Below are 16,927 nucleotides of genomic sequence, written 5' to 3'. Positions count from 1 at the left end.
CTGTGAAAATTACAGAAAAGGTCTTTTTTGAGTGATCAGTTATACATACAGCATGTTCAGAAGCTACATCCTGTACCGTTTTTGATTTGAAGTTTTCTGTGACAGGATACAGGTATACGTAGGACCAGCTGATGCAGATGACAGGGTACACAGTCAGGACCAGCTGATGTAGGATGGAATGTATTTTAGTAGAGACTACCAAACGTCAGAAGAAGAAGGTCATCACACCTAATACTCCCGAACAGGACTTGTACCTGGCTATTGAGCGTGGTGATCTGCAGGATGTCCAAACTCTGCTGGACGGAGGAGTGGACCTTTCCTACAAATTAGAGGGCTGGTCTCCCCTGACCGTTGCTTGTGAATATGGACAGGAAGACATTGTAGAGGCTATTGTGAACCAGTTAAAGATTGATGTAAGTTACACCTTTTTTAAAAAAAAAAATTCATGCAAATTATTTGATATCAAAAGTAATATCAAAAATGTTTAAAGAAATTGAAATTTTTCTATAGATATATATATATGTTATCAATGCTTTTTAGAAAATATTGGTATAATTCATACATGTTAACTCTTCCACTTTATGGCAAAGCCTGCTGTTATAAGACCAATTTACCACCTACTGCTTAGGTTCTATCGCATCTTTCGATTTAAAAAATTTGCTTTGCCAAAGCCAGAAAGTTACAAAAGATGTATAATTCTCTGATTGAAAATCTGACCACATCAAACCAAGCAAGTTACTTCTCAGTAATTTCTCAAACTTCTGAAGAAGATATATAATATAAGAAGTCATTATATTTACATACATGTATATAAATGTACGCTATACATGTACACTAAATTTTATTTTTATTGATTTAATTGTACATTTTGTATATATATACATATACCGGTATTTCTGTAAAAATGGTTACCGAACCAGCGCAAAATACTTCTAATTCCAATTTTGAGTTGTGTATCAACAGAATTTTTATCATCAATCAGTTTTGTCTGAAAATTATTGTGCAAAGTCAAAATTTATTGTCGATATTATGAACTATTGTAGCTATAGCTACCGTAATGATATTTTACAATACACATGTACCGAATATACAAGTACCTGTAATACCTTATTATACATGCATGGATGGTATGCACTACTAAACTTTAAATCCTTCATCTATGTTATATATAGTACAAGGTCTCTTATTTTTATTTGCTGCTAAAAATATATTTATACCTAGCCATTTGTTTCTTAAAATAACTGTTCACTGAAAGATATAGCTATGTACATGTATTGTCTTTACTAGCTGTAAAATGTACAAACAAATTAACAGTGCATTCCATATCTTCTGCCAACTCTGCTATATGTATATATAGAAGCAAGAAAACTGTTGCTTTTAGTTCATTAGTTCTTTACTTTTTTTTTTTTTTTTTTTTTTACAATTTTCATATTGTCTAATGAACAGTGGTCATACAGAATAGAAAAGTAAGTTTTTCCATCCATTTCCTGAGAGTGCCATTGTAAAAAGTTTTTACCTTGTACAGTCTTTAGTTTCTGTGAAGACATTAATTTATTGAACAAAACTTTCATTACCTGGTATTGAACTTTAACCTTTTATTACATATAACCTACATAATTTTGGCTCATATGTCTACTTTTTCTTCAGTATGTATCCATTTCTGTAAGATATGAAGTAATTATAATGATTTAAATTGGGCCTATATAAGTTTGTGGTGGCATCAGTTTATCAGCCAATTCATATAATTCAGCTACTGGGTATGTTTTGTTGGAGGAACAATTTATATATTATAGGTCATAAGCTTTCTTTACAGTGTTGATTAAACTGGTGATAACAGTGTAGTTATATACTTAAAATACTTTATAGGTTTGTAATGGAGGTTAGTACTTGGTATGTCAGGAATTTCTATATCGAGCTGATTCACTACAGTATTATCACTTCATGTCGCATACATGTACAACAGCTCAACTAGCTTTTACTAGCTAAGGGTACTTTGGAATTAAAACTGATTTCCTAGCTGTATTCATGTAGAGTAAAATATTTGTCTTGTTCCTACAAGATGTGTAATATATAATGAATTATGTTTGTAACAAATTAATTTCTTTGATCCCTAGCTAGAGGTTTATTGTAACCATGTTTTACTGTGTGAGTTAGTCTTCATTTAGAAATTTATGTATCACTCAATTTTATAGCCAAGTGTAAACTTTTGTTTATAGCCCATGATCAGATGGATTGATCAATTTTTAGCTCACCTGGTCCGAAGGACCAAGGTGAGCTTATGCCATACCGTGGCGTCCGGCGTCCGTCGTCCGTCGTCCGTCGTCCGTCGTCCGTCGTCCGTCGTCCGTCCGTCCGTCCGTCCGTCAACAATCGACTTCTTCTCCATAACCGCTGGTCGGATTTCAACAAAACTTGACTGGTAGCATCCTTATGGGTTACTAACTTGTACAAATGATAGGGCTGACCCCCCAGGGGCCTGAGGGGCGGGGCCAAAAGGGGTCAATTTGGCTATTTCCATATAAACGACTTCTTCTCTGAAACCAAGCATGGGATAGCACCCATAATGCAATGGTAGCATCCTTATAGGGTGGGGATTCAAAATTGTACAAATGATGGGGCTGACCCCCCAGGGGCCTGAGGGGCGGGGCCAAAAGGGGTCAATTTGGCTATTTCCATATAAACGACTTCTTCTCTGAAACCAAGCATGGGATAGCATCCATAATGCAATGGTAGCATCCTTATAGGGTGGGGATTCAAAATTGTACAAATGATGGGGCTGACCCCCGGGGGGCCTGAGGGGCGGGGTCAAATGGGGTCAATTTGGCTATTTCCATATAAACGACTTCTTCTCTGAAATTAAGCATGAGATAGCACTCATAATGCAATGGTAGTATCGTTATAGGGTGGGGATTAAAAATTGTACAAATGATGTGGCTGACCCCCCGGGGGCCTGAGGGGCGGGGTCAAAAGGGGTCAATTTGGCTATTTCCATATAAACGACTTCTTCTCTGAAACCAAGCATGGGATAGCACCCATAATGCAATGGTAGCATCCTTATAGGGTGGGGATTCAAAATTGTACAAATGATGGGGCTGACCCCCCGGGGGCCTGAGGGGCGGGGTCAAATGGGGTCAATTTGGCTATTTCCATATAAACGACTTCTTCTCTGAAACTAAGCATGAGATAGCACTCATAATGCAATGGTAGTATCTTTATAGGTTGGGGATTCAAAATTGTACAAATGATGTGGCTGACCCCCGGGGGGCCTGAGGGGCGGGGTCAAAAGGGGCCAATTTGGCTATTTTCATATAAACAACTTCTTCTCTGAAACTAAGCATGGTATAGCACCCATAATGCAATGGTGGCATCTTTATAGGGTGGGGATTCAAAATTGTGCAAATGATGGGGCTGACCCCCAGGGGGCCTGAGGGGCGGGGTCGAAAGTGGCCAATTTGGCTATTTCCATTTAAACGACTTCTTCTCTGAAACTAAGCACGGTATAGCATCCATAATACAATGGTAGTATCCTTATAGTGTGGGGATTCAAAATTGTGCAAATGATAGGGCTGACCCCCGGGGGGCCTGAGGGGCGGGGTCAAAAGTGGTCAATTTCCATATATATATGACTTTTTCTCTGCAACTTAACATGGGATTACGCTCATAATGCAATGGTTACATCTTTATAGGGTTTGGATTCAAAATTTTGCAAATGATGGGGCTGACCCCCCGGGGGCCTGAAGGGTGGGGTCAAAAGGGGTCAATTTAGCTATTTCCATATAAACGACTTCTTCTCTGCAACTAAGAATGGAAGAGCACTTATAGTGCAATGGTAGCATCCTTATAGGGTTGGGATTTGAAATTGTACAAATGATAGGGCTGACCCCCGGGGCCTTAGACGGCAATAGATGCGAGGTCAAAAGGTCAATTAGGCTACTATTTTCATATAAATTACTTTGTCTCTGAACCTATGTATTGGATAGCATATTTGTATGGTATCAATAGCATCATTGTATGGTTGTGATTCAAAATTAAACTTTGGGAGTCAATTTTGCTTATTTTTCTAATTGTCAGAGTCTTGTGATAATTACTAACAAAAAACCAGGTGAGCGATACAGGCCCTCTGGGCCTCTTGTTTTTGTTTGTTGTTTTGAACTAAATATTTTTATTCTACTCCTATACTTGAATCAAATAATTTGAATTTTTAGCCCACCATCATCAGATAGTGGGCTATTCAAATCGCCTTTCGTCTGTGGTCCTTCGTCCGTCCGTCCGTCATTCTGTCCGTCCGTCCGTCCGTCCGTCCTTCCGTCCATCCGTCTGTCCGTCCGTCCGTCCGTCCGTCCTTCCGTCCATCCGTTAACAATTCTTGTTACCGCTATTTCTCAGGAAGTACTGAAGGGATCTTTCTCAAATTTCATATGTAGGTTCCCCTAGGACCCTAGTTGTGCATATTGCATTTTGGGACCGATCGGTAAACAAGATGGCAGACAGGCGGCCATCTTGGATTTTGATAGTTAAAGTTTGTTACCGCTATTTCTCAAAAAGTGCTGAAGGGATCTTTCTCAAATTTCATATACAAGTTCCCCTAGGACCCTAGTTGTGCATATTGTATTTTGGGATGGCCGACCGATGACCATCTTGGATTTTGATAGTTAAAGTTTGTTATCGCTATTTCTCAGAAAGTACTGAAGGGATCTTTCTCAAATTCCATGCATAGGTTCTCCTTGTACCCTAGATGTGCATAGTACCTTTTAGGACTGATGCATAATGCCTTTCGGGACTGATCGGTAAACAAGATGGCCAACCGGTCGCTATCTTAGATTTCATTGTTGAAGTTTGTTACCACTATTTCTTAGAAAGTACAATAGCGATCTGTCTCAAATTTTGTATGTAGTGTGTTTGAAAAAGTTTTAAAAGCAGGGAAAAGATTCCTCTTTCCATTGTCAGACATAGATCATTCTTTGGTGGGCGCAAAGATCCCTCTGGGATCGCTTGTATATTGTATGGAAATGGACAGAGTAATGAGATTCAACATGGGGATCACTGATGTAATATTACTGTGATCTGAACAAAAGTGCCATTTCAATGTTGAAGTAGGTAAAAATGTATTTGCAGTTATTCAAGCTTGAAATGATCAAAAGTTACATACAGATGTATTTAGTGATTTAGTAACTGGTATCTCAATATCATTAGCATTGACTGGCCATGGAAGCTGCTATTTTTTTCTGAAACTAGATAAATTTTGGAGCATATGTCTAGCTAGTGTAATGGTCCAGAGTATTGAAGTAGACATTAGACTACATAAGCAGAAAGAAAACTGTTTTAATTAGTTCACAGGAATTGCAATCTTTTCACCATTTGTTAGACTAAATCAGAAATAATAGAAGAGTACGGTCCTTGAAAAATATATAAAAACTTAATAGTTTATAAATTACACAGATTACATAATGTGAAACTGTATATGGAGAGGTGAATGCATATATTGTAATTATGAAAATTAAAAAAAAAATTAAAAAAAAACAAAAACAAAACTGTTAAAGACATACCACTGACATATGGTATTTTTTCACAATCAAAAACAGGAGCAGACCATTTAGTTACAAAATTTACTTACTTTACCCCATTACCACCATTGAAAATTTTGAGCTTCTAATTTTACTTCAAGTTAAAATATAAAAAATAATTAATTGCATCCCTAAAAAATTCCGTGGCACGTCCTATATGGAATGAAATACTGATTGCACATGCACCAAATGCAAAATAGATTATTTTTATGCTAATTAGACAGATATCTACACGATTCATTTATGCTTTGTCGGCGATGGAGCATCTTTAAAACATTCTATGGTGAGAAATATATTTAGCTGTTATCTTTTGAAATTGTATGATAAATCTTAGACAAATGTGGAAAAAAACAAAAAAAACTGAGCATATCGCACTATACACACTGTAAACATTATTTCAGTAACTATATCAAGGTGCTTTAGAGTTCCCTCTACATGTGTATTTGAGATGGGTCTTTTTGAACATGCATTTTATGATCTTTCCCTCTGCTTTATTATCTCTATTTAAAACATCTTAGAATCTAGATAGACCTGGCATTATTCCACACAAACGCTCTGTATGTTTATGTGAATTTTTCAGATGTTTTGTCATCTAGTAAGAACGCATGTGATGTTTTGTGAAATAAGTTTTGGGGGGTCCCATTTAATAAATAACAAAATGAAGTATAACAAAACAGAGTTTGATAGCATTTTATATTTAGTGGGACGAAACACACGAAACATATTCAAAGGTCAGATCACTATATTATATAGCTAATTATGTGCAGGACACACTAAATAGCGTCTATGTTGTCTGTTGCCAACATTCTTCTGGCCTAGCTACATGATAAGTAAAAGCCTAAAACGGTCATGTTCAATGAAAAACAAATACTACATCACCGAATGATCTGTGTGCATTTCCTTATATAACTGTATCATATTTCTGCTTATCAGCTGTGATTCTGAAACAATAGAATGAATAGCATTATATAGAAGACTTACTGGTCAAACTGGTCATGAAATGTACCGTCGGGTCTGATGAAGGTGACAGGTTACACATCATACCATATATATAGCTAGTCATTGAAATGACACATACAATTTTCATCAATTGTATAAATATACCACCTTTGGTTTGTCAACAACTGTACAGATTGTATTAAAAATGTTAGGTTATAGGATAACATACACTGGGATTGAATCAGACTTCAAACTGCATGTAAATAATCAATGTAATCTTTGGATTAGTTTTACTGATGGGATTTTGGTTGGCTGCCATTGGAATTGTAATTTACAGAATTTACAGAATCTTGGAAACAGTCACATTGATCAGACAATGTTCCTTTACATTATATATGTTAAGGAAGTTTAGATGTTTCTAACTAATTTTAACTTGTAGTTTATATAATTAAAAAATGAATAACCTTGACATGATTCCCAAATCACTGGGCCAGTCAAATATAACTACTAGTACAAAATTAATCTCAAACAAATTAAGAGTTTTTTTGAAAGTATGAGATTATGTTTGATTGGCATTACCTATATCCTTCAATCTAGTGATACTCTTTTTCTAGGAGGAGCGCAATAAGAAACATCTAAGTGATCGTCTGAACCATGTGCCTGTACTGGACACACTTAATGACAATGGGGATACCCCGCTGATCTGTGCTGCCCGAGCTGGGCACGTGGACATATGTAGCCTCCTTCTGGACTCGGGAGCCTACATCAATCAGACTAATCAACATGTACGACAAACGCCACTGCTGGTGGCTGTGGAGCAGGGTCACATGGATGTGGTGGACTTCCTTTTAGATTGTGGTGCTGACGTACAACTTACAGACAATATAAACATCACACCACTGTACGCTGCTATAAAGGCTCGGAACCCACTGATGGTCCAGCGGCTGATTCAGGCAGGATGTGATGTAAATCTAGGAAGTCAAGACCATGCTCCACTCTTTCTGGCTGCCAGACTCAAACTGCTGTCTGTGGTGCAGGTATGGCATTTAACGTGTACACAGATACTAATGAATTATATGGTGTTTAAGGAAAACTTTTACTTCTATATTTACATGAAAAAATGCTGAAGTGAATTTGATTGTCAAAGATTTGTAATATAAAGCGAAATTCAGATATAATTTACTCATTGCTCTATCCTTTAAATCAAGAGCATTACTTCTATTTACCAGTGGTACATGTTCTTATACCAATAATAACATGACAATTAAGGTATTAAATATGAATGATGTGTATAAATTTTGTTGGTCAATAAAAAGATGCTGATAGAAGCTGGCTGCGAGAGGAACATCACCATTAAGTATGGAGTCACCCCGCTGTACGAGGCTACATTTAGGGGTAGGTTGTCAGCCACTGTTCACAATGTTCACTTTTGTTTGTTATCAAAACACTTTACATGCCAACACATCATTCTCCATGATGACATTGAAAAATTAAAGTTAAAATATTAATTTAATCTCTTAACTTGTATTCCTTTTAGGCTTTCGACAAATTGTTTTTATTTCTCAAATTTGTGTTGAAATATTTTGTTCAGATTTACCTATACATTCAGTTCGGTACTGCTAAATAATGTTCCTTTTTTGTCAGTTCTATATTATAGACAAAGTAATAAGAACTTAGTTCTCATTGGGCTCTAATAATGGCAAGGTATTGTATATTTAGGTCAGTAAAAATTAAAATATATTTTGTAGGTCATACAGAGATTGTGGAGTTCCTGGTAAATGAAGGGTGTGATGTCATTATAATGTGTGACAAATAAAATATTGTACATTTTGTAGGTCATACAGAGATTGTGGAGTTCCTTGTAAATGAAGGGTGTGATGTCATGATAACGTGTGACATATAAAATATTGTACATTTTGTAGTCATACAGAGATTGTAGAGTTCCTTGTAAATGAAGGGTGTGATGTCATGATAACGTGTGACATATAAAATATTGTACATTTTGTAGTCATACAGAGATTGTAGAGTTCCTGGTAAATGAAGGGTGTGATGTCATGATAACGTGTGACATATAAAATATTGTACATTTTGTAGTCATACAGAGATTGTATAGTTCCTGGTAAATGAAGGGTGTGATGTCATGATAAAGTGTGACAAATAAAATATTGTACATTTTGTAGGTCATACAGAGATTGTAGAGTTCCTGGTAAATGAAGGTTGTGACGTTAACAAGACGGACATGTATGGTGTTAGTCCTCTCCATATAGCATCCATGAACGGCCACCTCAACTGTGTCATTCTACTTGTTCTGGGTAAGTCACTGACACATCTATCAGCCTATCTAATATCTGCTTCACAATGGTCTTTGACTGATATGACAGATTTCTTGATCAGGATAATATCTATCATTTAAGTGATTTAACAAAGTACAGTAAAGCATGATTATTATAAACTTTGGGACCAGCAAAATTACTTTGTTATCCCCCGCCCAACAAAGTTGGCGGGGGATATACAAATGGGTTCCGTCCGTCCGTCCGTCTGTCCGTCCGTCTGTCCGTCCGTACGAATGGTTTCCGGAGCATAACTCTAAAACCAGTAGAGATATTTCCACGAAACTTCATACACACATTGGTCTTATGGTCTAGTAGTGCCTTTTGCTATTTTTAGGTTTTCATTTTTTGCATTTTTTCCGTAACCATGGAAACATTGCTGAAAATATCATATTTTTGTACCAGGTTCGTTTCCGGAGCATAACTCTAAAACCAGAAGAGATATTTCCACGAAACTTCATAGACACATTGGTCTTATGGTCTAGTAGTGCCTTTTGCTATTTTAAGGTTTTCACTTTTTGTACTTTTTTCTGTAACCATGGAAACATTGCTGAAAATGGCAGATTTTTGTGTAATAATCGTTTCCGGAGCACAACTCTAAAACCAGCAGAGATATTTCCATGAAACTTCATAGACACATTGTTCTTATGGTCTAGTAGTGCCTTTTGCTATTTTTAGGTTTTCACTTTTTGTGCTTTTTTCTGTAACCATGGAAACATTGCTGAAAATGTCATATTTTTGTACTAGGTTCGTTTCCGCAGCATAACTGGAAAACCGGTTGAGATATATGCACGGAACTCCATAGGCACATTAGTCTTATGGTCTAGTAGTGCCTTTTGCTATTTTAAGGTTTTCTTTTTTTTGCACTTTTTCCGTTACCATGGAAACATTGCTGAAAATATCATGGTAAATGGTAAATGTTACTTTGCAAAACTCCACCCATCTTTGTGTATATACTCTAATATAAATGTCAAGGCTGTATACCTGATTCAACAATTGCAGCCCCGCTCTACTTGAATTATACTCCATCTTTCTTTAGCTCAACTTCCTTTTTCCTGTTGTTTTTTTTCATACACGTAAGTCTCCAAAATCACACTTACTTCAGTTTTGATATCTCCATTGGCGGGGGATCTGAATGACTATGTCCTTGTTACAAATATAGTTTGTTATACACAATTACAAACATCTGGTAGTAACCTTAACAGGGACAGAAGTAATATGTTATAACCATGTTTTATGATACAATATCAATTTTAGAAAATACATCTCTATAATAAGACTTAATGATGAAAGGTCTTTGGTGCTTGATTCTTAGAGAATTTCTTTTGAATAAATGTCATCATCTTACAATAATTTTTATATCACTGGCGAGATGTGCATGTACACAAAGATTACCATCTTTCTTCTGAAACCCTCTGAATATACGGGGGATAAATAAGACATATCACGTTTGATCAACATTAAAAAAAAGGGAATGGTTTTACACTGTTTGTTACACTGTATGTTTTTACTAGATGAGTTTGATTAGTACCTAATATACACATTGAGTAAGACACATGACAGATATTAAACAGCTTTATTGTCAATTCTTTCCTGACATTAAAAGAGACATCGCTAGTACTGTAAAGTTTGATATACAGAACCTTACATCATGTTTCACTAAAATGATCAACCTTACATAAATATATATGAAGGTGGTGTACAGACTTACCAAGTATGTAGACTCACTGTGTCACACGGTCATGTTTAGTGTGTTGTTGTGGATAGTGACGGTGTGATGACGCGGTGGTGTTTTGTTTGATTTCCAGTGACTGAGGCTGCCTAACCAGCAAATGTCAGTCACACAAGACTCCTCGGCAGACCACCACTATGTAGTGCAATGGTATCTTGTTTTGTTCATGATCATCCTTATACTGTAAAATGTTTATCTTGTCCATTGAATTCACAATTTATCTAATAAACTATTTGTTTTATTTTCATGTCATAAATTGGAATTTTTAATATTTATTTCTCTGAAGTTACTTTATAAAAATTCACTTTTAAAAAATTTATGAAATCTATCACTCATTTTCTTCAGAATTCATACATACTTGTGTGTTGTTGTGTTTCTACTTTATTCTGTGAATCTTTTGTTATGATGATTAATTGTATGACTAGGATTTCTTATAGTTTTATGTCCGGTCCATTCCTGTCCCCTGTTTATCATCTCATAACAATATCACATTTCATTGTTGGGTGAGTTAATCAGTGTTTGTGGTGACAGGTGGTGCCGACATGAGGCTGAGGATGCAGCATGGTCAGACAGCCTTACAGGTGGCCATGGAGATGAACCATGCTGATGTTGTCGAGTACTTCCTCACTAGAGGGGAGGACATTCTGAGTAAACCTCACGGTAGTAACAGGTATATATATGAGGCACTGTTTTAGTTATTTATTTATCTGTAAACTAATATATCTATATCATCAGAATCGTAACTTATCACGATAAAATTGCTTTCAAATCTCCAAGCAGACTGGGCAAAGTGTACTCCTTTTTCTGATAAGTGTTTAATATTTTTTTTCTTTTTTTTTTTCTTTTTTTTTCTTTTTGCATAATTACATTACAACACAATGTACACAGTCACATAAAACAATATACAGGTACACATATATATGTATTCACAATCACATATCACTCGCGAGCACACATAAAAACACACATACACACACCCACACATCCTCACACCCACACACTCCCACCCACACACTCACCCTTACACACACCCACATTCGTGCAAGAATGTACACACAAATATTTCATTTTAAGGGAAAATTTTAGAATTGAATTTTATAATTGTTATAAATAGCACAATATTAATATCAAGTGTATTGTTGTACTAGTTTAAAAAACGTATTTGAACAGGCAATGTATTTTCAATCACAACTTACAAAATCAGTTATCCAGTAATAAAAAAATTATAATGATTTATCTTGAAATATCTTATATATTTTACTCAAGTGTTTAATATTACTCAATTTCCATAAACTTCTACCCTTTTAAGTTTTTCATGCTCCATTTTCTATAAACCAACTTTCTTTCGCTTGCGATTTCCTTTTGTGAATTTTGCGAACGTTTATCTCCGCGAATTATCATTTATATTATATTTATTGATTTAATTAAAATTTAATTTTTCAGTTCGCGAATTTGAATCTTTGTGAACCTGTTTTGAAATAAGAATCACTAAATTTAATAGCCACAAAAGAAAGTTGGTTTACAGTAGTTAAATATAAATAATCTATCTCGTCATCTTAGCTCATTTTATATTACAGCCTGAAGATAATAGCTACTGTATTTGAGAAGCATCACCGAGAGACTGTGGAGGTTTTACTGAGAGGCTGTGCCAAGCTTGTACTTTTACATTATCCTGGAGTTACAGAGATGTTCTGGTTAGTACACTTTCACACTACTCTGGGGTCACCAGGATATTCTGTTATAGTACACTCTCTAACACTACCCTGAGGTCACCGGAATATTCTATTATAGTACACTCTCGCACTACGCCAGGGTCATCGGGATATTCTGTTAAAGTACTCTTTCAAATTTTGTATTGTGTTTCTTGGACACATATGATCCGTTTGGCAGGTGAATTTTTAGTCTCCTTACTTAAAGTCATTATTGTGAATTTTCAATGTAGGAATTTCCAGAAATTTACTGTTGTAATTGTATTTTAGGTATTTTGTGTGTTTCTCTTCCACAGCAGTGATAAATACCTACTGGAGATGTTGTTTATGTCAGGGATACAGACCATACCTGGTGTCCTTACAGTGCCTAAACTTCACCCCAAATACGTCTGCAATCCCATCGCTGCCCAGTGGCTGGAAGAGTTTCACAAGGAACCCAGGTCTCTTAAATCCTTGTGTCGTATCCGAGTGAGACGATGTCTAGGAAATAGGATACTGTGTCTAGCCAAAGGACTACCACTGCCGTCTGTCATCAAAGACTATGTGTGCCTTCGTGACATAGTTAAGGAATGATGGAGTACGGAAATTATCAAGTCTGTGACCAAATATAACCACTGTTATTATAGACTTATCTAGATACCAATAACACCAACAATGAATGCATTTACAAGGAATAAGTCTACTACATTAGAACTGTGTTGGACACATTCATATTTCTTTTTTCATTGGTTCATAACGGATTGTAAAACTTTTCCATTTGAAATATTCTGCAATTTGGTTACATGAGCAGTGAGCCATTATTCACTTCATTTACACATTTTAATTCACAGTTTACATACACAAGTAAGCTTGGTGTGTCAGCTGCCCTGGTATACAAATAGTAGTGGCATTACAGCAGCCATGAGACATATCTATATTGGTATATCTGGTAGCGATTGTCTTACATAGTCTGGAGTGAGTGTGTGTAGTTACAATATCAAGCTATACCAATCTTTTAATTACTAAAACCATAGTTATGTACTTATTCATAATCAGACAACATGTGCTGTTGATAATACATACGTAGGTATATGTAATTCACATTATATCAGGTGTCATTTGAATATAGAACAAGTTTTTAGATAATTCTGAGTTTTAAAAGAAATTTGTATGATATTGATTCATTTTAGATTACTTGTTTTGAATCTGTGCAATTTATGTTAGTGTGCCTGTGGTATACATCTTTTAACATGTTTGTTTTGGTTTTTTATTGTACTTGTTATCACAGAAAGAATTGTTTAGTTTTATAAACTGTGAACCTGGTGATACTAAAGTGTTAGTTCAGTGTTTTTCAATCCATTTTGTTTGATAGTGCAATATTTAACATGCATTAGTAGAATTTGAATCTAGTTTAATTAACCTATTTAAAATGGAGTTGCTTGTATTCATATGTAGCTTGAATAGGGTTCATGCCTCTATAATATGTTATACATGTATTATTTTAAAACGATACAACCCAAGCTCATATTTAGATATGTTTTAATTGGATTCACATTAACATCATACATCAATTTTGTCTCGTGTGATTTTGATTGCTTTGTCAACATTGTATTGGATGTTGATTGCATTGGGTCCACATCAGCTTTGTATTGGATGTTGATTGGTCTACATCATTGGATGTTGATTGGTTCACATCAGCTTTGTATTGGATGTTGATTGGTCTACATCAGCTTTGTATTGGATTTTGATTGGTCTACATCATTGGATGTTGATTGGTTCACATCAGCTTTGTATTGGATGTTGATTGGTCTACATCAGCTTTGTATTGGATTTTGATTGGTCTACATCATTGGATGTTGATTGGTTCACATCAGCTTTGTATTAATTTTGTATTGGATGTTGATTGGTCTACATCAGCTTTGTATTGGATGTTGATTGGTCTACATCAGCTTTGTATTGGATGTTGATTGGTCTACATCAGCTCTGTATTAGATGTTGATTGGTCTACATCAGCTTTGTATTGGATGTTGATTGGTCTACATCAGCTTTGTATTGGATGTTGATTGGTCTACATCAGCTTTGTATTGGATGTTGATTGGTCTACATCATTAGATGTTGATTGGTCTACATCAGCTTTGTATTGGATGTTGATTGGTCTACATCATTGGATGTTGATTGGTCTACATCATTGGATGTTGATTGGTCTACATCATTGGATGTTGATTGGTCTACATCAGCTTTGTATTGGATATTGATTGGTCTACATCAGCTTTGTATTGGATATTGATTTGTCTATTGCAAACTATAGACTCTATTTTTATTGTCATCATGTCGAATGATAAAAGTGTGATCACACATTATTTGTTTGTAGATTTGGGTTCACTTCATAAGTTACTAAAGTCTATAAAAGTGGTAGTTTCTGCTTCTGCTTAGCGCTCAGCATACATGGAGTTAGACAACTGGTTCGCCCGTTGTCAGTATAATGTGACCTGGTGATGTGTGTTGCTTGGTGTCTTTGGCGGCATGCTTCAGTGATATAGCACTATCAAATGGGCAACAGTTCCACTATACAAGAAGACACAACATGAATATGCCGCAGTCTCCCAAAACACGCACCTCGCACAACATACACACATCACACCACATACATGGGAGGCCGTCCTTACATGACCATAGCTGTTAATAGGACGTTAATTAATCTAACAAACAAACAAAATCATAAGTTACTAGGATCCTACTGCCTTAACTCCACAGTTTTGTTACTTTATTTCACTGATCTTAGTTAAGTTCTGTAAACATGTGTACAAACACGATTTTGATGGATTGAAAAATTCATGAACAAATTATTTCACTATTAATGTATGCTCTAGATGTTTTCATACTCAAAGATGTCTTCATGGTAAAGATAACAATTATTTGTATGTATGATAAACGTTGTCATGAAGGAATGATATTTTCCATTAATTTTTTATGTTTTTGAACAGAGTTTTGAAAGACCAACTAATTCTGACAAGGACCATGTGTGCTGGTGGAGGTTACCTCCCCTAGATTGTACACTGATGCAGCTGGTACTGCACATTGTTTTATCGTGTTTTTGCTCAACCTTCATCACTTATTGAAAGCTTGTATTCCACCTAATTTGAATGCTGATCTTGCGATGTCATTTTCCCCTGTTTACATTATCTTGTTCTATTTCACTTGATTGTTGACTTTCACCAATATTTTGTGATATGATCAAGTAAATCTTTAAAACTAGGCTGTAATTTATTATAGGTGATTGTTTATGATTGTTACTATTTTATCACAATAGGATGTTGATATGTATTGATTTACATTTCTCCTGTAAAACATTGGTGTTGTAACTGTGTAGTATAGTGATGATTTGTTACTTTGTTAGTGTAGTTTGTATAGAGTAGTATACAGGCAGCAAGACTTGTCTTTGATCTGGTTAAAGTTGTCATTTATATTTTTTTAAATGAATACTTCAAATTATACAAATCCTGTCACCTTGAATGAAGATCAAGGTTATTTATATGAACAAAGTTGGTAGCCCTTCATCCCAGCATGCTACAGGCCCAATATTAGAAATATATATCCAGAACTCTTTAAGAGTTATTGACAATATTAAAGTCGTTTAAAGATTTTAGCCAATTTGATCCCTATGACCTTGAATAATAGTCAAGGTCATTCATTTGAACAAACTTAATAGTGCTTCATCCCAGCACGATACAGGCCCAATATCAGGACCCTGGGGCTCTTAGTTATGAAGTCCTTATACCTCACCTGTGAACTTGAATGAAGTCAAGGTCATTTTAACAAACTTGGTAGCCCTTCTTGCCAGCATGATGCCCAACATCAGTACCCTGGGCCTTTCTGTTATATTGAGAAGTCATTTGAATGAAAAGTTTACAGAACAACGCATGGCTGACATCAACTGATGAAGCTGGGACATAACCGATTAGTTTTCTTATTCCTACAGGAGTACCTAGGTATAGTGATCAGGTAGTGTCTTCCCATAGGGTAGTTCCTTGTATGTATTCACTGTATATGCTGGAGTTACAGCAGCCAGTAGATTTCATGGGAATATTTTGCAATATAATAGCTATATATGGTGTTTAGTAGGTTCTTTTCTCTTACATTATTGTATTATCAAGTGCCTTGTACCTGTTGTCAGCCAGAAGAGAGCATGTATGGTGACTAGTGATAATTCCCAAATTAATGTGAGGCATTAATATATATATAACTGACTACTATACAGACAACATGTCTGCTGACTACTGTACAGACAACATGTCAACTCTAGTCAACATACCAAGTTGTAAGATTTCACTGTTTTCATAATACACTATGTATAATTGCACATATATGTGCAATCAAATTAATCATAATCAAAGGGAGATAATGTATGTTATTTTAGGTTATCAATGTTTTATATTTACCGGTAGCAGCCATTTATCCCACTTAGGAATTGTGATTTTAATATTTTAAGAATATGCTTGCTCACAGATTTGAATACATGTTGATAATTTTGACTACTGCTGTTTGAGATGCTGTGTTACTGATCACTGCTGTTTATTGTACGTTGTTGGCGCCACACACAGTTATCAATGGTGCTACCAGTCCTGTTTTCACTTTAATGATTTAACATTAGGATTAAAATGATGTTATCACATA

At 35.5% G+C, this 16,927-nt stretch overlaps 1 protein-coding gene across 4 annotated transcripts in view; it reads left to right on the top strand.

Annotated features, from left to right (window-relative positions):
* Positions 1–16,927, top strand: part of LOC138315113 (ankyrin repeat domain-containing protein 50-like) — a 22,528-nt gene extending 5,601 nt beyond the window's left edge. For all 4 annotated transcript variants that reach the window (XM_069255863.1, XM_069255864.1, XM_069255865.1 and 1 more), the window contains exons 2-8: positions 106–413; positions 7,118–7,540; positions 7,820–7,898; positions 8,684–8,815; positions 11,097–11,235; positions 12,143–12,259; positions 12,571–16,927. In XM_069255863.1, the coding sequence (XP_069111964.1) occupies positions 174–413; positions 7,118–7,540; positions 7,820–7,898; positions 8,684–8,815; positions 11,097–11,235; positions 12,143–12,259; positions 12,571–12,847 (1,407 nt within the window). In that variant the 5' untranslated portion in view covers positions 106–173 and the 3' untranslated portion in view covers positions 12,848–16,927. The remainder of the gene's footprint in view (positions 1–105; positions 414–7,117; positions 7,541–7,819; positions 7,899–8,683; positions 8,816–11,096; positions 11,236–12,142; positions 12,260–12,570) is intronic.

The sequence above is a fragment of the Argopecten irradians genome, chromosome 2 (genome assembly GCF_041381155.1).
Source record: "Argopecten irradians isolate NY chromosome 2, Ai_NY, whole genome shotgun sequence".
Classification (NCBI taxonomy): Eukaryota; Metazoa; Mollusca; class Bivalvia; order Pectinida; family Pectinidae; genus Argopecten; species Argopecten irradians.
This window is presented reverse-complemented; position numbering and strand designations above follow the sequence as displayed.